The sequence below is a fragment of the Ambystoma mexicanum genome, chromosome 9 (assembly GCF_040938575.1).
Source record: "Ambystoma mexicanum isolate Mex_15411 chromosome 9, UKY_AmexF1_1, whole genome shotgun sequence".
Taxonomy (NCBI): Eukaryota; Metazoa; Chordata; class Amphibia; order Caudata; family Ambystomatidae; genus Ambystoma; species Ambystoma mexicanum.
The window spans coordinates 1466153251-1466178488 of record NC_090931.1 but is presented as its reverse complement, the minus strand read 5'-3'; the positions used below and the strand labels follow the sequence as shown (position 1 = coordinate 1466178488).

At 48.2% G+C, this 25238-nt stretch overlaps 1 protein-coding gene across 3 annotated transcripts in view; it reads left to right on the top strand.

The window, feature by feature from the left end:
- The window catches only part of STK16 (serine/threonine kinase 16), a 250437-nt gene that overhangs the window by 223290 nt on the left and 1909 nt on the right, over nt 1–25238 (top strand). For 2 of the 3 annotated variants that reach the window (XM_069616905.1, XM_069616906.1), the window contains exon 7: nt 11549–11670. The exons of the other annotated variant lie outside the window; for it this stretch is intronic. In XM_069616905.1, the coding sequence (XP_069473006.1) occupies nt 11549–11670 (122 nt within the window). The remainder of the gene's footprint in view (nt 1–11548; nt 11671–25238) is intronic. 3 annotated transcript variants of the gene reach the window in all.

The window sequence follows — 25238 nt, the reverse complement described above, 5'->3', positions numbered from 1 at the left end:
GGCAGTGGTTTACTTTTTACTTCCATTGTGTGTTTTTACCACATTACTTCCATTGTGTGTTTTTACCACAGGCTGCGTTCGCAGCTGCAGTAAGGCACCCATGGGTGCCCATTTTGTCAAAATGGCCCAGTCTTCTTTTTTCGCCATTTCTGGTTGAAGGTCCTTCTTGAGATTTACTCTGCGCGCCAAACCAAGTTCGGTCCCTTTGTTTGGTTTGCCTTTGGCGGGATTCACAAATGAAGACCGCCTCTGGCTCCAGTATGTCTGGCAGGGGCAGGAAGGGAGGGAGGTGCCCAAAACTCCCTTTGCTTAATCCCATTGGTTACATGAATGATTGGCTGGCTGGCTGTCCTTGGAGGACAGCCACCCTGCTGTGTGATTGACAGCTGGGCTGGAATGAATGGGAGAAACCTGCATGAAAGGCGAGGCTTTTTAGCCTGGAAGGCAGAGTCAACCACTGGACGAAGGAATCGGAAGAAGAACTTGGAAGAGACGCCTGCTGCAACTCCTGGACCGTTGGTTTGCCCGGTGAAGCCCTGCTGCTGTGCTGAAGCTCCACATTAGTTTTGACTAGAGAAGCCCTGCAAGGAAGACTTCGCTCCCTGGGTTGGTGGGACCAATCAACCCCAAAGTGAACTCGCCTGGACAACCTCTCAAAGCTGGCTGTACTTCCGCTGCTGCTGCTGGAACTGAAGTTCCAGGGAGAGGAACACCAGATCGATTGCATCAATTTTAAGTCAGACCCGAGCGCAAAGAAGGTCCCCCGGACTTCGCTGAAGCAGGACTGACCAAGCCTGAGCCACCTCAACAGAGTGCTGGACCCCAGATATGAGGAAAGTCTGAAGTGGTATCCGAGAACCGCAGTGTTGCTATTTGCTATAGACGCAAGGAGCTGAAACCGCAAAGTGCCGCTGAATTGAAGTTTGACCTTTGCTGCCGCCGACCTTCCCATTGTGGTGCAGGAGTCCCCAGAAATCTTCCCACTTGTCCCCATGACTGAGGCACAGGAACAGAAGCCAGCTGGAACCATTTCTTCGAACCAAAGGTACTGTAAACCTAACAGGACTTGCCTCTTGTTGTTTAGCCTTACTTGTTCTCATTTGAGAATTGTCATGGCTACCTTTGCAGAGTTGCTTGCAGCTTTGTCACTCACAAGCCGCCCAGCTTGTGGCTCTTAAAGTGTATCTTATTTCTACAAACGTTTCTAAAAACATTGTGCAAAACTTTTACTCGCCTGCAAAGAAGATCTTCGTCTTCCCTAAACTTTGTTCAACTAACATTGACTGTCCTGATTCCCTGAGAGACTTGTCTACCTCTAACTTTGTGCTTTTGCCTTTCCCCCAGGAAAGGGTTAATTTACTTTGCATTGGAGGGTTTTAGTACTTACCAGTTTATGAATTATAACCTTTGTTTTATTCCCATATCTAATCCTTTATACTAAACTCCATATTGCTCTAAATGTACCAGTGATAGATCAATGTCCAGTGTCCTAGCTATTTAAGTCACCTGAGAGTGTAGGAAGTGTCTGTGTGCCATCCCCAATGGGTATCGTCTGATTCAGAGAAAGTGTGTTTTGAAGTGTACTTGAAGTCTACATGTTTTGCTCAGTTCTGAAGAAGGCTTATATAATGGACTGTTAAATTAATAATTGTTTAATAAAGAAACCTTGGGTATAAATGTTTTTTTTAACTGTCACTGTGAAACTCTGTATTACAATCCTACTCCTCACATTGACCCCTCTTGAGATAAGCCTCGCTGCTCAACCACACTGCCAACCTGTGTAGTACAGACCCAACACCAAAGGTTGGATTCCCTATTGCCAGGAGGTCAAGGTTGCTGTAGTCTTCCAAAGGATACTGCACACAATCTTGCCTAACGGTTCCATTGCAGGGGTTGCAGGGGCCACGAGTCAGTGGTCATTTTTGGAATTCAGTCCGACTAGGAGGTGGTTCTGAGCTATGATGAGACATTTCCTGATGCTTAGGAGCTGCGTGACTCAAACGCCCAGAGAAGCATGTTTCAACAATGACAGGAGACATCCAGGATATAATGGATGTAGACAGCAGCAAAGAACACTGCACTCGGGTGGTGGCAGGCAACTGTGAGAAACATGAAGGTGTCTCACCTGCTAGTCCCCCGGGAACATCGCCTTTGGATCCAGTTCCTGGGTGTGGACTAGTGCGGGAGGATCACCTGGATGAGGGGTCTTCGGGGAGTGGAAGTGGGACACCGAAGGGTGAGACTGTCATGATCACTGCTTCCAAGGAGCCAGGACCAGCCCAACGTCCTTGGAAGCAGGCCCCTAACCCTAATCCTAAGCACCAGCCGGTCCCCACTGGGACCTTTTGGACCTTGTCCTGGCGCCGGTGGCACCAGGCTCATCAAAACCATTGGTCCCGGCACTGGAAGCGCCGGGCTCATAATAGGTGTGAAGTTGCTTGGGTGGACTTACCTGCAGCAGACCATGCTGCTTACTTACCAGCCACTTAGAAGCCATCTGAGAACAGGAACTACTTTCTTACCTGGGTGGGGCAGCTCCACTCCCTGGATACAGCACTGGAACTCTTCTGGAAACTGGAACTCTTTTCTTACCTAGGCGGGGCCGTGGATGAAGACGCCTCATCACTCCAAGGCTATTTAAACCACACCCGATAGATAAAGCGTGCTTCGCGTTATTCTGCATCTGCAGCAGAACGCTCACCGAGTCTGCTCCGGCCTTTCTTCTTCCGATCCTGGACCTGCAAGAATCCTACTTACCATTTCAGTATCCAGACATCATCAGCACCTGCAAAGAACAGAAACAACAGGTTAGCAACGCGAACTTTACACGCAGTGCTTACTTACCTGATCCATCGGCTGCGGCCGTTTCTTCACGCCGCATCTTCACCTGCAAAAACAAAAGCATTGCCATACTTACCGGCACGCTGTGAATTCCGGATTTCTTCGTTCTGCATCGTCGCCTGTGAAGACAAAGTATCGGTAACGACTTACTGGCATTCCGCGGACTCCGGCCCTGCAACCCAACATCTGAAAGGCAAAAGAAAAGACATTAAGCAGGTATTTACTTACGTCCATCACGCTCGTCGCAATAAAACGCCTGCGAATACTCCGGCGTCTCTTTAACATGAACTAAGCTGCAAGGAAAGAGACAGTTAGAGCACTTGCCATACTTACGAACTTCCAGGCGCTTCACTTCATCTTTCATCTCAAGAGCCCTGCAATACATAAGGGAAAAGCATTATACAGAGTCTGCATATAAACATGCCACGCATGTAAAGACTATAAAGACAAAAGGTGTCCAGAAACTCACCGCTCGTGCAGATAACAAAGGTAACCATCCTCTGAATTCAAGAGGCCTGTGTTTCACCAGTGAAGGAACTGGCAACGGCACCCTGCACCAGACGCAGATGGAGAGCCCAGCATTCACCTATATAAGGTGAGCACGTTGACCTGGGGGCTCTACGAAAAAGCTGGGAAGAGAGAGAGGGACATTCAACAACCCAGACCATTAACCCCCATATTCTTTCACCTGCAGAAACCTCACTCTTCGAGTCCGACACACAGTGCGAAGAGGTTCGACCCCAGAAGCCAATCGAGTCCTGCACATCACTTTTCGAGTCACAGACAGCTTCCTAGACCCGCGCCTCCGTGGGAATCAGGTGAGCGTTACAGAGACGCAGTATCCCCTTTCCTATAACACCTTTTCCCCATCCTACCAGGTAGAATACCTGGAAGCTCAACCCCCATCCCCCATTCCCTCCCTTCACAACTAACACTTTCTCACAGACAGTTCATCGTGAGCGATATCTGACTTGCACCAGAGCCGTATACTTGACATGTCCCAACACCCTGGTCAGGCAAGGTCATACAATGACTAATCATTACACCCACCTGACTCCCATATCACACTTCCCCACACGGATAAAAGGCAGAGCACGAAAGCACACTGGGAGCGATGAAAAGCAGACAAGGAAGTAGCAGTTCCAAGGTGGTGATTTAACCCGAGGAGAAAGGTGGGGAGACCGGAGAGGGTTGCAAGGAGGGAAGTACCCTTGAACTCTAGAAACCGTTACTTCTACGAGCCTTGGAAAATGTAAGCCTATCACTGGGAACTGAAACTGAACAAGCCTACGATGTGCATCAAAAGTATCCGGAGACGCTCTCATGTCGATAAGCCAGGCTGGGGGGAGCGATTGCCGCTGTGGTACTGTCCTTGGCTCCTGCAGGAAAGTCGCGCAAGTAGAAGCAGCACAGCCATGAGTCGGAGAACCCGATACAAAATCAGCTTGTGTTTGAACCAAGGCTGCAAGCGCCAACAATGTACAAAGAAATCCGCTAAAGAACAGTGTTTGAAGCGCATGCGTTGAGAGGCGCGAACAAGTGGCAACTAAAGGTGTGAATGTACTGGAAAAAGCCAAACCAGATACCGTGTATAGAGTGGTCTGGCGCCACGTGGGTGCTCATTCTAAGGTCTCTGTTAGGTATATAACTGAATGGCAACTGCATTGTAAAAAAGGAACTTTGTATCAAAGGGGTCCTGTATCGAAGTAGTCCTGCCACGCGCCAAGCTAAAGTGTAAAGTGAACTGCAATTGGTCCGAGACTGGCTGAGGGGATCTGGGGTGAGGCACCCGAATCACATACTTGTAAGAAGAAAATAACTTACTATTTGTTTTTGTTTTGAACATCAGGCCCTCTGAGGCAAGAGACTTTGATGAGAAAAGAGGCTTAGGGGCGGAAGGCCCTGATGCTGCAATTGCAACAGTGTCCACATGTCCAGAAAGCCAGAGTGTGTGCTTGATTCAAGTAAACCACCTTGCCCCGTACTGAAAATGTGGGGAAGGGAGGCCAACGGTCTGAACATCCGGACTTCTCATTTTGTGAACACTTCTTTCTTTTTCATGAACATTGCCCGTCTCTGTTTGTAAAGTAGCAGTAAGGATTGGCAAAAGGTTTTTTTAGTATAGGCCCTTTTCTTTTGACAAGACTCCACTAGGACTGCATTATTATTTGATGGTCGTAGCTTGCTCCCATCTGTAGATTTAGGTTTAGATGGGAGTTTTTCACCCCCTTGTGAAAGTTCAATAAACACCCTTGAACTGTGGTCACCTTTGAACTGTAATCACAAATCTAGGTTTGTTTAGATCTGCCACTTTGTGAAGCATAGGCCTCTCCCCCACCACCTGTAAGTCTCAAATCCAGGTGTGGTTAGACTTGCACCCGAACTACATTAAAGCATACAGTACGTATACCTTTCACCACGTCTAAACATCCATGCACTTTAGAATGCAGCTATGGCTATGCCATTCTGGTCTAGCAGCGCACATAACAGTCCACACAAAAACCTGATGTACCTCAACACCTCTGCTACTAGCAAACAGCGACTACCAATGAAAGAAATTCGATATAGCTGGGCACACATCGAATCTTAAACAATAGCACTCTATCCCAAACCTCCAACAGCACCCACCCGCGTGCCTGACCTTTGGGCTGCTTAGCGGAGCCTAGCCAGCCACCCAAGTCCTAAGCCGGCAAAACTCTTAGAACCCTCACCACATTAACTGCGGTTACTGAGGGCGTTCCAACCACAAATCGCATTGAGGCCATACAAATGGGGAAGGAGCGCCATTATAAATAATCAAATACATGTCTGTCTTCGATAGCATGCCTTCCTTACACAACCCACGTGGTGAAGACAAATAAACTATACCAAAAAGGCAGATCTGCATGGTGGAGAGCAACAGCTACAGGACTTTTCTTATTCCACAAGCTGGCACCCTACGAAGTTCTAAGCAGAAACTCAAGATTGGGACTGATGAACCGATAATGTCCTGGTGTCATGCCTGGCAGTCTGACTGCTCCCGTTCTTAAGTCTCCTTATTCTCATGGGAGACGTTTCGCTTACAAGACAACCAAGCCATTCTATTCTAAGTGGAGACTGTTTGATGTTTTACCAGGAAAACCGCATTTACACTATGCACGCTGTTAGTCACGTGATTAGATTTCCTTCACGTGATTACTCAGTTACGTTTATTAGCAGCGTGTATGGCTACGCTCGCTGCTTCTGATCGTGTTTCTTGAGGCTAATACTTCTGTTATCTGCGTCCTTGCATACTTTTGCATTCATTGCTGCATTGTGTATTCCACCCGCATGATTCCTTCTTGCTGCCTTCACTCAAGGAAAATACCGGCAGCAGGAATCTCATCAGGATTTGCGTGCAACAGCTGCTGACTTTGCAGCCATTTGTAGCTCTGTGTGTCTTTTATACGCGGCGGCTTTTGGATACATTTGGAGCTGCGCGTGTGGCTCTCACACACTGCGGTTTTCCTGGACTTCATTATAGCCACGCGTCTCTCTTACACACTGCGTTTTTCCTGGATTTCAATTGTAGCCGTTAGTATTTTTTATAAACGCAGTGGTTTTCTGGACGTTTGTAGCTGCACGTGTCTCCAATTCACATTGGCTTTCCTGTACTTGTTCGGAGGCTCGCGTGGTTCCCAGCTGGATTCAGTTTGAGAACTGCATGACGGGTCCCGCATTAACCACGCATTATTTTCTTATACTGGAACACCAAAGTAAATTAACCAGATGTCCGTCTATTCTTTATTGTTTAAAGACTTTCAATTATAAGTTATGCTTATAGGTTTAGGCTGGTTTATATTCTGTTCTGGATGTCTATTGTTCAGTACCACTCCTAATATCAAGGACAAGGATTATCTTCCGTCAAACTCACATTTGTTGTCTTCACAAGTGCACAAGACTGGTAGACGCTATCCTGGGGTGCACCAACCCGATATCTAGTGCGACCCTCGTGCCGTTCGTGTTTAGATCCCATACGAACTTTCCCTCCTTGTCGTCGTTCTTCCTGGATTGCTTGGAGTTTCTGGCGGAACTGGTCATTTTCTTTCCACGTCAACAGGTTAGTGGTGTTGAACTTCTGAATAGGTAAAGGATTCAATAGCGTTACACATACACATTATATTTTATTTTCTCACAGGTTGGTGTATAATTGTTGCTCCACGCCCTTTCCAGGGATTCCTCTCTCTGGCTGTGAGTTCCAGTCAGAGAGTGACATCATTTGGAAGGTCTAAATTGAATTCACTACTCTCAAGCCGTTACTGTTTAGGTAAGGATCCGAGAATATCCTCATCCCTTGTATCCTTTAAGTGTTCATAGACCTGTATCCTTTATATGAGCCATAGATACTGTGTGCATGACACCTGGCTGTAGCTAGCTGGTCAGTGCACAGGATGGTTCAGGACCACTTCTGAAGGCTTGAAGGGGCAGGATCTTCAAGCGGTCGGGACTGGTCGGGCCCCCCAGCTGAAGGCTCGAAGAACGACAAGAGCTTCAGAGGATCGAACGGGACTTCACCTGGACTTGGTTGAGGCAATGCTGGATGTCAACATTGTTTTCGGGTGTTCAGTGGGCTGCGTAGGGCTTGGCTCCAAATGACAATCTGAAAACGGCTGCTGGTCCTCCTTCTATATTCCTTGTCCTATCTTCAATTCGAGACGGGGTCGCCCCCCAACTCACCAAAGGAAAGGATCTGCACTACTCAAATTGGCAAAGGGCTATCCAGTCATGGACAGCCTCCTGCCCACATCTGCCCAGCAGCAGATATATCCTTGGTCAGAGTGTGGATTTGGACTAGACGGTCGCAGGCCCCACAGCTAGCCACATGCTACATCTCCACTTTGGGCCGGAAACTCGGTTTTGCCCAGGAAAGGGATTACTTGATAATGCATTTCCTGACTTGTTGGCCAGGAAGAAGGCCGAAGGACACGACCGAACATGCGTAGAACAGCCAATTTCAGGTGTATCATACTCTAAATGGCATCATGCAGTAAAAGTGCACACAAGAAAACTGAAAAACGCGATAGACGTCTATGTACTGCCACCACAGCCTTATTGGGCCTCATCAGTGAGGTGCTGTGCCATTACAAGCACAGTGAGTAAAAGCTCCATGTCTGGCTTACCCTGTGTAACTTAGGTTAAAACCCCACATTCCTAAAAATATACAAAAAGGCCTGGGGGGGGCTCTACCGAGAGGCTCGGCTTCACCTCACTGAGGGACCCCACCCAACCAGGCCAAAACACGTGTCTGGGTTCCTGTTGGTACTTTTGTTCAGAGGAGAATTGCAGAGCATTTTGGTGCTGAACTGCCACCGTGGGTGGGACCAGACTGATATGCAAATTAATATTTCTCCTATGTGAAGGGTGCAGAGAGCAAAAACGTGGTTGTAGACCCTCCCGGGAGGAAGAAATTCCGTAGAACAGGGTATTTGACCCATGTTCGTTCTCAGTAGAGGGGCTCCCACACCCTTGCCTGATTTGTAAAATGTCGGGTTTCACCCTAAGTGACCGCGGGTAATCCAGACGTGGACCCCTTGCTCACTGTGCCTTAAAGAGGTGCAGCTTCACCTCACTGAGGTCGTCCAACCAGGCAGAAACACGTGCCTGGGGTTGCTGTTGGTACTCTTGTTCAGAGGAGATTTGCCTAGCACTTCAGTGCTGGACTGCCCTAGTCGGAGAGACCAGACTGATATGTAGATGCACATTTCTCCTCTGTGAAGGGTGCAGTGTGCTAAAACGTGGTTGTAGACCCTCCCTAGTGGAAATAACATGCATAGAACATGGGGTTTCACCCATATTTGCTCTCAGTAGAGGGGCTCCCACATACTTGCTTAATTTCTGATCCAAAACACTTTGACACGTGATTATGCAAGTGAGACCTGCATAATTGATTTCTGGCGCATGCATGATATGTGCTTCTCAAGCACAAGTAAAACTGCAGGGCAAACTGGGAGCTAGACGTTCTGACAACTTCAAGGGGAAGCATTTGGCATGTCCCTCAAGGGCAAAAATAACTATTGTCAAAGCCAATGGGTCTAGCTTTTCAAAAAAACAAAAATAATTACCCTCTAATTTTTGAAAAAGAGTATTGGCTTTGCCAATGCTTTTTGGAACCCTGGCAACAGTTTGAGCTATAAAACAAAGAAATTATTTTCTGTCATGTGAGATTTCCACCAAACCGCTAGATGGCAGCATAAAGCAAACGTGTACAGCTTTCACAAACCATAAGCTGCAAACTATTTTTACATGCTAACAGGGTTTTCTTGCCTACCTCACTCCTCCAGTTGTGCATCTTGACATACCTCTGTATGTGTCACCATGCTTTGTACTGTGATTTTATATTTGTATAGCTGTTTGCATGCAGGCTGAAGACGTTCATGCACAGATTAGAGTTTCATGAGACGTGGTGTCATTCTTTGACTCTACTTTCTAACTAGGGCTGCGCCTTGATAGCTGGTTGTTGCTCTCGTCCCTCAGTCCTCAGGTTGTGTATCTTCAGACCATGTCTAATGTGTCCCTTGGGTTTGTTTTATGAATTTTGTTACCTTGTGTAATCTGCACATCTCAGTCCCCATCCTGCATCGTAACACGCGCTGCGATTCTGTGCCTCAGTTCTTAGGCTGTGCATTGATAGCTGGTTATTCATGTATTGGGTATTTACCATGCACCATAAGGAGTGTGGGGGAGAGGGGGATTGGAACAGGGCTGAAAAAACAAACAGTCCGACTAGACCTTGTCATTCGGATGGTGCAAGTGCAGTAACCAGAAGTGCGGGAGAGAGGGCAGGGAGGGGGAGTGCCAGGCAGGGCGGAAAAAGGGCCCATGGGTTAGGCGGGTTATAAGGGGGGGCCAGGTGGACAAGTGCCAGGGGAATGCAGAGAGTGCAAGGGAAAGAAGGTCCACATCCTAAGTGTGGGGGACGGGGCTGGAAGGCCTAAGAGGGGTGCAGGCCCAGCCAGGCTAATGCAGGGGAGGGAGCCTGGAGGGCAAGTATAGGTTAGGGGGGGTATGGGGGTCAGGGAAGACCAAATGCAGGGGTAGACTGGTCAAGGGGGCCTGGTGCCCTGTAGGAATCAGAAGGCACTAGGCTGGCAGTCAAGAGGCAGAGGGGGACTTTAGCAGGGGAGGGGGAGATGGAAGGAGTAAGAGTAAAGGAGGGTCCTGCGAATCTTAAGGAGATCTGTCTCAAGTCTGAGAGGGGCAGGGAGGCCATTCCAGGGGGAGGGACCTGCGGAGGAGAGATCTACACCCCCCAACCCCCACTCTCTGCTTGGAAAAGCATCTAATCTTCATAGTTGCTGCTAGAAGACCAAAGGGCTCTAGCAAGGAGGCATTTAGGGAGAGAGATTTGGATGTTCCGGGGTCCCAGGCCCCAGAAAACGTTGTGATGTTGCAGAGGGTATTGAACGTGATCCTCGCAGCAACCTGGGGCCAGTGGAGTGATTTTGGGGCTGGAGAGATGCGGTCCCTGGGCTTGAGGCCAAGGATCAGTCTTGCAGTCCTATTCTGGATTAGTTGAAGGGGGCAAAGGGAGGAAGAGGATGTTGCAGTAGTCCAGACTTTCGAGGACCAGAGCTCTGGAGACATTGAGTTTCTGGGGGAAGGTGTGGAAAGGATGAATTCCTCTGAGGATGTGCAGCTGAAAGTGGGCCTTCTTGGCAAGGTCCATGAGGAGAGGAGGAGAGAGAGGAGTCGAAAGATGACCCCACAGTTTTTTGACTCACAGGAGGGTGAGGGCAGGGGGCCCATGGAGGACAGCCAGAGTCTGCAGGAAGGAGGAAGCTTGGGACCCAATGAGAAGGATCTCAGCCTTACTGGCATTAAGGCAGAGATCGTTGGCCGTGCACCAAGCCTGAATCGCAGACAGTCACGAATGCGAGAGGAAGAGGAGGAGGTAGTGGAGGGAAGCTTGAAATAAAGCTACGTGTCGTCCACATAACACTGGAAGTTCGAAGAGAAGGCAGCGGTCAAATGGGCTAGAGGGGCAAGGTAGATGTTGAAGAGCCAATGCGAGAGGATAGAGCCCTGAGGGACACCACAAGTGGAGAGTGATGGAGGAGAGAAAAGGGCCCAGTTGAACCCGTGAAGGTCGGTCAGAGAGGAAGGAGGTCGACAAGTTCAGATCCAGGTTCCCGATGCCAAGAATATCACAGAGCCGATTTATAAGGGTGGCATGATTGACCATATCAAAGGCAGAGGAAAGATCAAGAAGGATGAGAATGGAAGGAGAGTTGGAATCGAGAATAGAGAGCAAGTCTTCATGGGTGTTCAGGAGTGCTGTTTCCGTGCCTCGGGCTGCTCTGAAGCCAGACTGCTGGTTGTGGAGACAACCAACAGATTCAGTCTGGTGGATAGGCTGGGAGATGGCCAGCTTCTCAAAGAGCTTGTCCAGGAAGTGGGTAATGGAGATAGGGTGGTAGTTAGCTGGACAGCAGGGGTCAGCAGAAGGCTTTTTGAGGAGAAGGTGCATGCAGAGTATCTTGACACGCTCTCTGGTTCTGTGCATCAGCTCTTAGGCTGCACATTGTGGTCTGTGTACCTCAGTCCTCTGCTTGCATGCAGGGTATCATGACAAGCGCTGCGATTCTGTGCTTCAGTTCTTAGGCCGCTCATTGTGGTCTGTGTACCTCAGTCCTCTGCTTGCATGGTTTTGTTTATTGATACTCTATCCTTCTCTCCATATTTTCCTCAGTCCTTAGGATGTGTGCTTTTCTGCATGATGTTTGGAGAGGGACCATATGATATGATTTTCCAGAAGGGGGACAGCGTGGCCTTAGCTGTGCAGAATAACGTGTCCATCCCCAAAATTACCAGGTAAGAGATCTGTCTACAGCTATGCACTGCTTCACTTGCTCATTTGGGAACTGTATAGGGTGCAGTGGACTGAGTAGAGCATGTTTGATAGTTGGGAAGAGTGCATTTGATGAGGGCCAACGTGTAGTAGACTGTGATGCTTCCATTTGGCAGACATTGGGCTCAGTTTGGAGTGGTGAGCAACGAAGGAATACTGGACTTAGAGGTGCTTTGGATTGGGGTGGGTGCAGTATTCTGGAAAGGATGAAATGTACATTCAGGGGAGTTTGCAGTGAACAAGCATGGTTGTGGCGGACATGGGATGTTATAGGCGACGGTGGAGCGCACAGTAGACTGGAGACGATGCAACAAGCAAGGGAGTGCGCCCTGCAGGGAATCACTGTAATACACCGAGTAGGGTTAAGGGCATAGGGCAGGACACCTCTGAAGTGAGACCAGACTTTCGGTAGCTGCCACACCACATACGCGTACCTTCTGAATGGGGTCCCCTTGTGGGGATAAATACTGTAAATACATAGTCCCAGACATGACATGTCACTGCCCTTGATACTGAGAGGCTGGAGCTGGCTTCAGGTTGACACAGTGCATATCAAAGGTTGTTGGGATTTTCCTGTCTTTTGTTAGTCCTGCGACCAGGCCTCCTTTGGGCCCGTTTGCATCAACTCAGATTAGTATGCAAAGCTGCCACCAGCAGCTAACTAAGGACGGGGCGGATCCATGGAGCCTTTGTTAGTTAATTAGGCTAGCCATGGCAGGAGGACGTTTTTTTTCCATGCGCCTTCAGAGATGCTTTGATATACTCTTGGCTGTCGGATCCCAACTAAATATGACAGAAGGGGACGGCGCCTGTAGGCTGTGTCCACACAGAGTACACAGGTCTTTGTGTATGTCGTGCTGTGTGCCTAGGTAAATGTGTGCGGATTAGCCCCACACACTTCCCAGAGGTTCGTCTACCATCATTCAGTTTCTTTCAAAATAAAAATAAAAAAAGGCGAGCGCTCACCCACCATGCGACTGGTCGAATGCCTCACAATAAAAAAAGCACATTTGTAAATAAAACTAACGTGAATGATGAAATAAATATGAAGACTGGAATAATGAATAAATACAATGTTGAATGAACTAACCAATTTAAATGGTATACATTTTTCAAGTAGTAACAACACTAAATAGTACCAAAAAAAAGAAATTGTGAATAAAAAGTGTCACTAAAAGAGAAAAAGCTCTTGACCCCTCCATGCCCCCAGCCACCATCCCACTCCATTCTCATTACTGAACATGCAGGTAAGAACTGCCCGCACCGCCCGAACATCTTCAAAAACACATTGCTGTAACCTGCTTCACATTTTACTGCATCAGTTGCATACTTCCACTTCCCATGCACTTACTTCCAAACTAAGGAACATCCATCTCCTGGAGACTCGACTGGAGCCTTGTGCAGCAATAAGTTTCCATTAAAAAAATTCATCTGTTGCATAGGGTTACTCATGCTACCTAGGTCAGCGCCCGGCTCCTGCATCCACAAGCTTTGTAAGCCAATACCTGATGGGGGCCAGAATTGTCTTTTCTTCTTTTGCTTCTCTCTCGTTACGCTGGCTCTTTCTATGTCTGTGCCATCAAGGTTTTCTAAATGTGGGCTATATCAGAGGATGTTTTTGGGCTGTGATCATTGTTCTCTTTGCCTCAATTGTCTGGGCCAAGACCACTTGTAGGTTCTGCATGCGCTCTGTGATGCACTTTCTTTCAGGGATCTCTGCTTCACACATAAGCGGTGTAATGACTTTATCTGGTGAAGAAACCTTCATGCTTGAAACCTCCACGCTTTAAGGGCATGCCTGAGCACATCTGAAATCCATCACATAATCATGCACAGACTATTTTATAGCACCACTTAAAAATGTACTAGAAAAGGAGTATTACTGGCAGGGTATATTCTCACTTTTCATGATCACCATGATCTATTTGATCCATTATCAAGGATTATAGATGCATCCCTACTACCACAATCAGACACCTGAACTGTGAAGCCCCTTGCACCTTCCAGATGTGCTTGTTTCTATCCTACTTTTAGGGCTGCACCTATAACCTCACCTTTTTTGCCCTCTTTGTTTTTCCTGCAGACCATGGTCTGGTTACATCTGGCAGGCGCACAGTATTCCACTATCCTGACAAGCCTTGGATACGACCAGTGCGGTGGTGATGGGTACAATACAAGAGGAACATTAATGTGGCATAACAAAGATGAAAACCTCAGATCATCTCTATTCTGTTTTGCTTCCTCACTCTGCCCAGTGATATGTTTGCATGCATCACCAGGCCTGTGCGGTTATTTGGTCCTCGTCCTGTACATCACACCAGCAACTCCAAATCAAGCTGGAGGGCAAGGGAATGCCTTTACATGACAAATGGTTTGTTGCACAGGATGAAGTGTTTATGGTCTCAAAGGGCCTCTGTTTATTTTTCTTTCCAAGTGGCCCTCCCCCTTTGCATTTCTCTGAAAAAGGACAACCACGTGTCAAGAAAAACAAACATGTGATTGGTGCCATGAGCACATCATGGAGGGGCAACATCTTGTGCTTGATTTGCTCTACAAGTGTTCCTTTGCCTTTGACAGAAAGTCAAAGGGGAAAGTTTGAATGTAAATCTAAGCAAAGACAAGGAAGCTGTAGGTAGAGTGCATGTGCCACATGATATGATATGGCATTTGTAACGCGCCTATACACAAGTGTTTCAAGGCGCGACGAGGCAGGGGGGGGGGAACAAGGGGAGACAGACAACGATCTTACTAGGCCAGGTGTCATTCAGATCGCGCAAGTGCAAGGGTAGAGGGGAAGGGAAAAGTGCATGGGGGAAGGGAGAGGGGAAAGTGCAGTACAGGGTTATAAGCATACAGGAATAATAACAAGGGCCAGCTGGTGGCAAGTGCGAGGTAAGTGCAGACAAGTGCTGGGAAGGGGGGCTGTATGGATACAGACACAGTCCCGTAGTGCAGGGGTTGCCATGGAGGCAGTGCAGGGGAGAGTGGCTGGGCCGAGAACGGTGAATGGCCCAGTTGCAGATTCAGTGCAGTTTCAGTAGTATTAGCAGGGGAGAGGGGGAGAGAAAGCGGAGGCAAAGAGGAAGGTTTTGAGGTGCTTCCGGAACCAGAGGTGGTTCTCCTCAAGTTTCAGGGAGGTAGGAAGGCTGTTCCAGAGGGAAGCCCCTGCAGTGGAAAGAGATCTGCCCCCAACTCGTTGTTTGGAGAAGCGGCTGACCCTGAGGGAGTTGGAGGCGGATGAGCGAAGAGCTCGAGAAGGAAGATATTTAGGAAGAGAGAGTTGAAGGTATTTTGGCCCAAGGCCCCAGACGGCCTTGTGGACAATGCAGAGGGTTTTGAACTTGATCCTCGCAGTCACTGGGAGCCAGTGTAGTGATTTCAGTCCTGGAGAGATACGGTCCCTGGGCTTGAGGCCAAGGACAAGTCTTGCAGTCCTGTTCTGGATGAGTTGCAAAGAGCGGAGAGTAGAGGCGGGCAGATTAAGATAGAGGCTGTTACAGTAGTCCAGCTCAGAGAGAACCAGGGCTCTAGAGACAGTGAGCTTCTGGGGGAAGGAGAGGAAAGGAAGGATACCTCTGAGGAGGTGTAGCTGGTAGTGTGACTTCTTAGATACGTCGGATATGTGAGGAGAGAAGGAGAGTGTGGAGTCGAAGATGACCCCAAGGTTTTTTGCCTTGCAGGTAGGAGTAGGAAGAGGGCCCAGAGAGGCCGGCCAGAGAGCAGCAGGGAAGGAGGGAGTGGGAGTGCCGATGAGTAGAATCTCAGTCTTACTGGCATTAAGATGCACATGCACAGAATTACTTACTTGCCCCGTTTAATTCCTCACCATTTGCGAGTGGCATGTGTTAATGTTGCGGCCTGCTTAAACTACAAGTACCCATGTGCCTCTGTAAAAGCCACTTGTTATGATACGGGCATAAGCCAAAAGAAAAGCTTTCCCCAATGTAGTGTTCAGACAGCATATGACCACTTCAACAAGTAGAGATACTATTATCCTGCCGACTAGAAAGTTTACTACTTTTACCACTTAGACGTTGGCAAATCATTCAACCGTGGGAGCCTGGAGTTTGCAAGGAGGGAAGTACCCTTGACCTCTAGAAACCGCTATTTACACAAGCCTTGGAAACTGAAAAGCCTAAGACAAGAAACTGAAGCTGAGCAGACCTACGCTGTGCATCAAAGGTGTCTTTGGTGTGCGCCCGTGTCGATAACCCAGGCTGAGAGGAGCGATTGCCGCCATGGTACTGTCCTTGGCTCCTGCAAGAAAGCCGCGCCAGTAAAAGCAGCACAACTGTGAGTCGGAGAAACCGATACGAAACCCTGTTTGAAACAAGGATGTAAGCGGCAACATTGTATGAAGAATTCTACGAAGAACTCTGTTTGAAGCGCATGTGTTAAGAAACGCGACCAATTGGAAGCGTAAGGAGTGAATTAACTGTTGAAAGCTAAATCCGATACCAAATACAGAGTGGTCTGGCATCCGTGGTGGTGCTCATTCGAAGGTCTGTGTAGGGTATCGAATGAAATGAGAAATGCGTTGTGAGAAAGAAACTTTGAATCTAAGTGGTCCTGCGACAGGTCTTACAAAAGTTGTGCACAATCGAAAGTCTTTGATAAGTATAACTTTACAATTTGTCTGAATTCAGCTGAGGGAGACTAGTTGAACCTGAAGACGGATCTGAACCCAGCTGAGGGGTTCAGAGGCACTTTCTTTTGTTTTACACGACTGCGCTAGGACTGCATTCTTTATTATTTGATGGGAGTAGCTTGCTCCTATGTTGGATTTAGGTTTAGGTAGGCGTTTATCACACCTCTTTGAAAGTTCAATAAACACCCTTGAACTGTGTTCACTTCTGCCTGTCTTACTTTGATACCATGCCTTCCTTAGAGTTGTCACACACCAAGGATGTTACAAGATGGCGCTGAACACAACAGATGCCTTAGAAATCTCCCAGTTGCATGCCAGAGAGAATGAAACCAATGCCGCCATTGGCAACACTCAGAACAAATCACTAAAGAGATAGTAAGAGGAAATGAGAGCAATACAAGTATAAACAATCTCAGAGAAGGAGACCAAGAAGCCTCGAAGGTAACCAATAGGGACCTTTTTAGAAATCACACCAGAGCCTAGGGGCATAAAAGGGGCTGCGTCAGCTGACCTGGTGTCTGGAATTTGGAAGAAGCAGGCATACCTTGCAAAGCTCCTTTGTTACAAGGGGAGACTGCTGGAGACCAGAAGGCTGAAAGAAGTGCTGCCTGGAAGAACACTGGGCATGCCTGTGGAGGGCTACTTAGCCCTGGAAGCCCTGGAGGAGGAATGGTGACCAGAAGGTCACAAGCGCCCCATTTAAGCCTTTGAGGGGGGATTGGAAAGCCAGGTCCAACTGTTTTTTACCAGCGACCCCTAGGGAAGGGCCGAGGCCACTGGCAGGAGGGCCAGAGAATATCACCTGCATGAAAGTACTCTGAAAAGGAGAGAAATGCCCATTAACCCTGAATCATATGTCTTGAGCAAGACCTGTTGTGAATCCGGAAACCCAAGGCATGCTGTTAATCCTCAAACACCAAGCCCTGAGAATCCTCAAACACAAGGTATGGGAAAAGGCTGGACGAGAAGCCTGAAACACTAGGTCTGGGAATAGATCTGTGGCAAAGTCTGAAATGCCAAGGTCTAAAGTCCAAGATAGACCTATTGGGAATCATGATACACTAGGTCTTGGAATAGCAATGCTGTGAAGCTGGAAACACAAAGCCTGGGAAAATACCTGATGAAAGCCTGATGCACTAGGTCTGGCAATGGCCCTGTGACAAAGAGTGAAACCCAAGGTCTACAAGAGAGAACTATTGTGAATCCCTGTAGCGAAGGCCCATAGAATAGACATTTCTACCCCACGCAGAAAACCGAAGACGGGCAAATCCTTTATGGTCAGGAGCCTTCCACACATCCCAAATCCAGAGTTTGATGCTGAAGTTGTGGCTCACTCAGCCTCTGTAGGACAGTGGATTGCTCTTCACCTGGAGGTATGGCGGTCGGTACCACAATATCCTTTCACCATCACAGAGAGAACACAAGGATCTTAATTTCCACTGACTCCCTGCCCGCCCTTCTCTCTCCCTCTACAACAGTGGGTGTCACTACCTTTCCAGGAGGATGTATTCAAGGGCTTAAGCCGCAGCTCATTGAGTAACTTTCAACTTAAGGAGCGTTTCAAGGGCTTCTCCAGGTTCTTTACTATGCAGAAAAAATCAACTTATCGAATCTCAGGACTATCTTTGACCTTTCCCTCTTCAACCACTCCATGAGGAGAAGTTGAAGATGATCACAATCTGCTTCAGATCTGGACATTCCTGTTCTCTGGGTACTGGGTCGGTGCTGTATAGCTCCAGGATGGCTAGCTGCATCTGATCTCCTCCCCATGAATACATCTGGCTTTTGTTGGAGTCTCAGTACCACCTCAAGGCTTTGACACTGGATCATAGCATGGCACAGACAATATTTACCAGGGTAACAAATGCTGTGGTAAACTCTCACAGGTTTCAGGAAGTCCACATCTACCACTACCTGTTCGCTCCCCTCTGGAGGCTTCTTTGATTCTCCAGACAGTGTTGCAGACCCTACTTCTCCAGCATGGGTTCTGCCATGGATTCACATGGTCATGAATATTCCCTGTCTTCAGGTTGGGAATCCTCTGTAAAAGAAAAAATCAGTTTTATTGCTGAACTGTCTTTCTCCTAACAACCAATCACTGAGCTCTGGGTCATACTGCCCCCAGCCAATGACTTCCCTCTACCTAAGCCCCTCCTCTGGCAGCTATCTTCAGATTTTTACTGCACGTTCAAGTGTTGGGAGTCCTTGTGCTTAGCTCTCGAGCTTTTACTGTGTTTTTCCATTTTTGGAAGAGTTAAACTTATTTTTCAGTCAATCGAGCCTGTGTGCACCATCGATCATCCTTCCGACTAACAGGGACCTGTTTTTCTGTCTTTTCAGTGCCCCTCAAGGGCGATTTTCGTCGAGTTTTCTTCTTGGAGTATTCCAGAAGATTCTTCAAGCCTACACCGCTACGATCATGTCGGATGAGAAGGACGCTCCTTCCCTTTTCAAGCTTTGCTCCGACTGCGGTTTGCGGAATGTATACATGGACGACAAGCATTCCCAGTGTCTGTACTGCCTGCACCCGACGTATAAGGAGGAGGATTGTGCGTTTGGCTGTTGCTTCACGAGGCGCACGTTGAAGGATTGCCGTAAACGGCTGCAAGAGTGGCTGCAGGACAATACGTCTGCACTAGGTGGTACCCAGGGGCACGCCTCTCCTGGATCTGGGAAAACTGAGCGGGCGTCTAAGTCCTTTGAGGGCGCCCCACCTGTGGGGGTCCGACAAAAGGCCAAGCACCACTAGTCTGCTACCGTCGGGGGCGCTGCTGCTGCGGGTCTTGTGACGGACAGGGCACGTTCGTCATCTGCATCGATCTCCAGTCAACGCTCTGGATCTTCATCCAAGAGAAAGTCTAATCACCCGGGTAAACTGAGAGAGAACCCTGAGACGACCAAGAAGAAGGCCAAACAGGATATGGTGTCTGGTCTACCCTCATCGGAGAAGGCCAAAGGGGACCGAGTGTCCGATCCAGCCTCTAAGGAGAAGGTCAAATAGGACATGGTGTCCCAGACGACCGTGAAGGCCAAGCAGGACAAGGGGCTCGGCCTGTCCGTGAAGGCCCAGGTGCACCAGGCAAAATCGTCACCCTCGAGGTGGTGCCATCGCTTACGAAAACAGTAGGGATAGACCCGCAGGATACCCCACCGACGGCAAGGGTGTCCCTTCCTCCCAGGAAGGAGGCTTTGATCGAGCCCATTGAGAAGACCCCGGGGAAGAGGATGCCGACCATCTTCCCGAGGCCGACCCCTCTGGACTCGAAGGGTGGGGGAGGGGGGGGCGTTGAAGGCCTTCAGGGCACGGACATTTCTTCTGCTGATGAGGATCAACTCGTTTACCTTGAGACCGTCCATGAGGGCGATGATGACGACGAGGGAGACGGGGTGACGACGAGGATACCGTCTATGAAGGCGATGACGGGGAGGCCCCAGGATGATGAGGGCTCTGGCCCTACCCCTGCCCCACAAATGCTGCCTAGAGACCTTTTCAATGTACATCCTCTCTACCCTTCATACTCTGGTTTCCGAGATACAGCAGAAGAGGCCGGCGACGCCACCCGCTCCTCCCACGGCCCCTGTGCTGCCCGCCCTGTTGACACTGGGGGAACCGGCGATCAAGAAGAGGAAGAGGCACCAGATGCCTCCTTGCCACCCTTCGCCCCCTTCTCCTCCGCTCCTCTACCCTCCGCTAGCCCCCAAGGGAGACTGAGAGCGGGATGGGGGACCTCCCGTCTCCTCCGCCCAGAGCCTCTCCTCCGGACGAAATAGGATCTTTCTATGCAATGATCACCAGAGCATCTGAACTTTTCCAGCTCTTGCCGGAGGGAAAGAAGGAAGGCTTCTTATATCAGCGCCGGGCGGCAAAGAGGAAGACCATCCTTTCGGTCCCGCTCCTGTGCGATGTTTGGGATGAAGGGCTGGCTCTGATGAAGAACCCCTCTACAGTCCCAGCGAAGAGAGACCGGCTGGAAAAGAAGTACAGGGTGCCGGACTCTGCACCCAAGTGCTTACATTCCCAACCGTCACCGGACTCGGTGGTCTCGGCGGCGGCCAAGAAGAAATGGGCGATTTTGCTTCTGCAGCATCCACCCCTCCAGACAACGAGGGGATGAAGTTGGATTTGATGGGTAGGAAGGTTATCTACTCTGCGCGGCAAACGGCAAGGCTGCCAGTGCCATCGCTGTCGTGACAAGATAAGTCCGGGAGCTGTGGTTTAAGCTGGTTCTGCTCCTGGACTTCCTTCCCGACCACACAAGGGTTGAGGCTTTGGAGATTCTTCAAGAAGGCGAGGAGGCGTCGGACCACGCCATCACGATGGCCATGGACATTTCGGACGCGGGGTTCCGCCAGATGGGCAAGGGCGTCTGCCTTTGCCGTCGTGGCTGGCTGAAGGCCACCAACTTTCGACAGGAGGTCCACATAGGGGTTTTGGACATGCCCTTTGATGTGGACAACCTGTTCAGGACATTGTGGATGAGTCCCTCCAGGCCATATAGATGGAGACGGCACGTGCCCTCGGCACGCTACAGCAACGACGGCTGTCATTTCGTTCCTCAAGTGGGAAGTCTAGCCGGTCATTGAGGGGTTTCGGCGGGAGCTCTTCCTCTTACCACAAGCCCTTGCGTTCCTCAAACCAAACAGGGGCCGCTCCAAGACCTTCGGAGGCGGCCGCCGTCATCGTCTGGGACCACAAGGCGGCCCGTCAACCTCCAAGCAAGGCACAGTGTCATGCCTGGTTTCACAGTTGGAGGAAAGGATTGCGGCAATCCTAGACAAGGTGCAACGGCTGTTGGCACTGAAGATCGCCACAGTGAAGGCCATCAAGTCTCTTCTCGGCATTATGTCGTCATGCGTATACCTCATTTGACTCTGCAGGTTGCTGATGAACCCACTGCAGGAGTTCCTCGACGCCCATTGGGTCCAGGTGTCCGGAAGCTTCCAGGACAGGATCGCGCTCGACGAGGAGTTCGGTGAAGGCCCCGGCGCCAGTGTGGGAACTCAATGTGGTGCTGAATAGGCTCATGGGGGCACCATTCGAACCTATGCACTCAGGTCCGCTCAAGTTTCTGTCATGACGGCTTTCCTCGTGGCCATCGCCTCTGCACGTCGAGTAGGTGAGAGCCAGGCCCTGTCATGGAAGCGGCCTTACTTGACTTTTCATGAGACGAGGGTGGTGCTGCAGACGCACCTCTCCTTCATGCCCAAGGTTCCGTCCCAATTTCACCTCAAAGAGCCTTTGGTGTTACCTGTGTTTTTTCCGATGCCTTCGTTGCCGGCTGAAAGGACTTTGCACTCGTTGGATGTGGCTCGAGCGCTGACTACGTGGCCCACACGAAGAGTTTCCGGAAAACGTCTCAGCTTTTTGTGAACTTTGGTCCTGTGAACCGTGGGAAGATCCCGTCTAAGGCTTCAATTTCCAGATGGCTCTCCGGCTCTATCTCTCACTGTCGCTGGTTGGCAAACCGCACGCTGCCTAGCCGTCAGAGAGCCCATTCTACCAGAGCGATCGCTGCTACAACGGCATTCCTGTCTGTTGTTACCCTGCTGGACATCTGCAGGGCTGAGACGTGGAGGTCGACGCACACCTTCATGAAAATCTACTGCGTCGACAGTGATTCCAGAGTCGGCCAAGCAGTGCTGCGCAACTTGTTCGCTTGAAGGTGAGCCTGGTGAGGAGGTAAGAGATTTCTTCTGTTGAGCCTTGCCACCTCTCGTGGTTGTGCATGTGTGCACTGCTATGTATTCTTTATTCAGGAGCATGTGAATCCATGCCAGACCCATGCTGGAGAACAACAGTTACAGGTAAGTAACTTGTTCCATCTTCTGAGCACATCAGCCAATGATCGTAAATTGACTCAAATTATAACTCTTGCCCTGAATTTTATTTGCTACTTTTGGGGGCACTTTCTTGGGGAAATAATTTCCCTCCTTTTTGAGGATCCTTGCAAGGGACATCATTTAAGGGTTTCGGGGTACCAGCTGCTACTCCTAAACTTGCCCCTGCAATAATGCTTGCAACTTATGAAGTAAGCAATGAAATCGTTCAAAGTGCAGAGAAGTATGGTCTGTGGTGGAGGAGGATTACCTGTGGATTCTGTATGTGCACGGAGTAGTTTTGGTCTTTTTTTCACTCTCTACTACCATCACGAGGAAGCCCTGCTTTAAAATCTCATTACCTTTGCATGGTGAAGTGTATTGTGTCGCGGGCCGGAGGAGTGTTGGGGCTTTGGAGCAAGCAGCCCTATTACAACAAAGAACTCGCAAACTGTTCTGTAAATTTGTTGTATGTACTATTTTATACCGTACTGACTTTTTGTCTATTGCTGGTTCCCGGTTTGTGTCTTTAGCACTGTTTCCGAAGCGAGTTTGATTAGTTGTCTTCGTCATTGTTACCGATTGCTACATTTTTACACTCTCCTATGTCGTCTACAATAACACTCCGACTTCCTGCCTACAACCTCTGTGGCAACAGCATTATAGCTAACTCGATCCCAGGTGTTTCTAACCCGTTTGAAGGGTGCAGACGGTATAATAGCAGAGGAGCGGCCCCCGTGCTGGAACCTATAGTAAAAAGGAAACAAGTTAAAATTAGAGTTCTGCGAACCCAAATAAACAAATGATTCCTCAAAATATGTTGAGCCCTCTAATTTGGCAGAACTTGTGGAGCTGGCTGCAGAAGGCCTTGCACTTAAGACTAACACAAATGCAGCCACAGTTGTAAGCATAGTGCCGGTGCAAATCCACGAAGAAAAGGTGGACTCAATAATAATTGAGTCATTTGTACCCATGTGCTGTGACTTGGAGTCAGCACCTTATTCAGTTGATCAAATGGCAGCTGAAGACAACCAAGAAAGTGTCGAGGTGCACATGCATAAACAGGGTGCGCCTCAATCTACTCCGCTAAGGACGCCATTGAATAGGGCCAATTTATGAAGCATATTTGCAGTGATTCCTGCATTCATTCTGGCGATATTGACTTGGTTTCCATTCCGGATTGTGGCACGGACAAATTAATTGTATGTTTCTATTCTAATCTGGCATCAACAAGATGTCTTTAGGACAATGGGGTTTGACTTGATTGAATTTGATACCTTAGGAGCTGCAGACTCCTTTTTAGATTATGCCCCCCACCCCCAACTGGGTTGAAGTAGCAGCATCAGCAAGCAGTGCTTTTAATCAAACGGGACATCCAGCACTAGGTCAGTTATTAACACCTGGAATCCTGACAACTCGACCTACTTTAAATCAGATTGGTCGTGGCTGGCAGCCTCTATAAATTGCAACACTGAATCGAAAGGACTGTTTTTTAAAATATTTTGCTGTTGTGGTCATAGACTTTTGTACTGGAGTGTTTGTGGATATAAAAACATAATTAAGGCTTGCGGATATAAAAACATAATTAAGGCTTGAGAATCAAACGCAGTGCTTTCAGACCACCATATTCTGATGTTTCAGGAGACCATAACTTTAGAACCTTTCTATTTGGAGGGATATAAAACCTACTCTAAATTGGGCCGTGGAGGCCTTTTAGGCCGTCCATCTGTGGGGTTGGTAATTTCCATTGATCTGCACCTCAACATTACATTGTTTGAAATGTGCAGTTCCAGTGAGGGGCTGCTGCCTTTTGGAGTGTGTTTTAAGGATTTCCCTCTTGAACTACTATTTATTAACCTGTATTGGAAGCCAGCAAAGTCCACTTGTCAAGAACTTCAATTTGCAATAGATGACTTAATATTAGAGTGGTTGGGAAACGGCTATGAAAATAATATTATAGGTGGGGGTTTAAAATCAGAGTGTGTTGTGGGTTTGTCAACCTTGAACAATCTTGTAGCCAGTAAGAGAACGGCTTCATTGGATAACGAGGACAGAGGGAAACTTTGAGGCTCCTTTATAGAGGACTGGGACGTGATGTTTGCTTACCTATTGATTGGTCTTAACTATAAAAACGTGGAAGAGAGGCACTCTGTTCTCTTGGATTGATTATGTGTATGCCTCTCTGAGGTACAAAGTACATACTTTGAAAGTCATTTTTTCATGGTTTTTCGATTGTATTCTCTCGAGGAAAATAACATTGAAAAACAGGGGGTTGTGGGGAAGGGAATGTAAGCGGTGGGGGGACAGGAATAGAGTTGAATTAATTGGGGAAGGGGAGTTTGAGTGGGGATACCCCCCCCCCCGAGAAAAAACACGTTTTTTATGGGGGTTTTTGAGAAAGTAAATCAAACCCATCGAAAACACTAATGTTGAGAAATGAACATAAAACCTCTTTGAATATAAAATCAATTTGTTCTCCGTTAACGATCTTACAGAATTTAGTGATCATTCCACTATAGTTCTTAGAGTTAATGTTCCATATGCAGTCCATGAATTGTCTGCAATCTTAGCCATGGTATCTTCTGCTCCTAGGAGAAAAATCGGTATAGTTCCATTAGATTCTTTCCGTTCTTGATAAACTTGTGGGGATGTCGGAAGCTTATGAAGTAAATTAATTACTGGAAACCCTTTTGATTAAATAAATGTACTTTAAATAATTTTGAAACATTAAAAAACAATTGATCACAATTTAACGTTCATCTTTGGGAACAATGAAATTATTTATATTTTTGCCTAAAGAGTGCTGAACAACATGGGGTTGCTTTGTTGGTGTTCCCCTGGACACTTCTGTGTTGGAGATGCATGTACAAGCTATCGGGTAACTTGTAGGGCAGTCTTCGACCACTTGGAAACCTGAACGACTTATTATTTTTCTTTAAAAACATTCTTCTCCCTACTCCTTTTTTTGTATTTCTATTGTATATTCATTTTGCAAACTTTAAAATAACTATGGTTTTCCTTTTTTTTAATTAAAAAACCATGTTATTTTGTATTATTGATAAAGTT